Raw genomic sequence first — 655 nt, forward strand, 5'->3', positions numbered from 1 at the left:
TCCAGGTGCTCCCAGGTGTGTTTTGGGGTGGATTTGGGGGGTCCAGGCGCTCCCAGGTGTGTTTTGAGGTGGATTTGGGTGGTTTAGGTGCTCCCAGGTGCATTTTGGGGTATATTTAGGGGCTCTAGGTGCTCCCAGGTGCATTTTGGGGTGGATTCGGGGGGTCCAGGTGCTCCCAGGTGTACTTTGGGGTGGATTTGGGGGGTCCAGGTGCTCCCAGGTGCATTTTGGGGTGGATTCGGGGGGTCCAGGTGCTCCCAGGTGGCCCTTGACCCGCTGCAGGTACAACAAGCGGCAGCTGAGCCGGGTTTATCCCAAGGGGACCCGCGTGGACTCCTCCAACTTCCACCCGCAGCTCTTCTGGAACGCCGGGGTGCACATGGCTGCCCTCAACTTCCAGAGCATGGGTGAGACCTGGGACACGCCCCTCACACACCTGGGACACACCTGGGACACGCCCCTGCCCTGTAACACACCTGTGTCACACCTGGGTCACCCCTGGGACTCACCTGTCCCACCCCCGGGGTGCACATGGCTGCCCTCAACTTCCAGAGCATGGGGGAGACCTGGGACACGCCCCTGACACACCTGGGACACACCTGGGACACACCTGGGACACGCCCCTGACACACCTGGGACACACCTGGGACACACC

General features: G+C 62.7%; 1 protein-coding gene across 1 annotated transcript in view; it reads left to right on the top strand.

Moving 5' to 3' along the window:
* The window catches only part of LOC113942594 (1-phosphatidylinositol 4,5-bisphosphate phosphodiesterase beta-1-like), a 1,244-nt gene extending 661 nt beyond the window's left edge, over positions 1–583 (top strand). The window contains exon 2 of the mRNA XM_027633697.1: positions 283–583. Coding sequence (XP_027489498.1) covers positions 283–583 — 301 coding nt within the window. The remainder of the gene's footprint in view (positions 1–282) is intronic.
* The last annotated feature ends 72 nt before the right edge of the window (positions 584–655 follow it).

This window comes from Corapipo altera, unplaced genomic scaffold (assembly GCF_003945725.1).
Source record: "Corapipo altera isolate COAL_440 unplaced genomic scaffold, ASM394572v1 55990, whole genome shotgun sequence".
Classification (NCBI taxonomy): Eukaryota; Metazoa; Chordata; class Aves; order Passeriformes; family Pipridae; genus Corapipo; species Corapipo altera.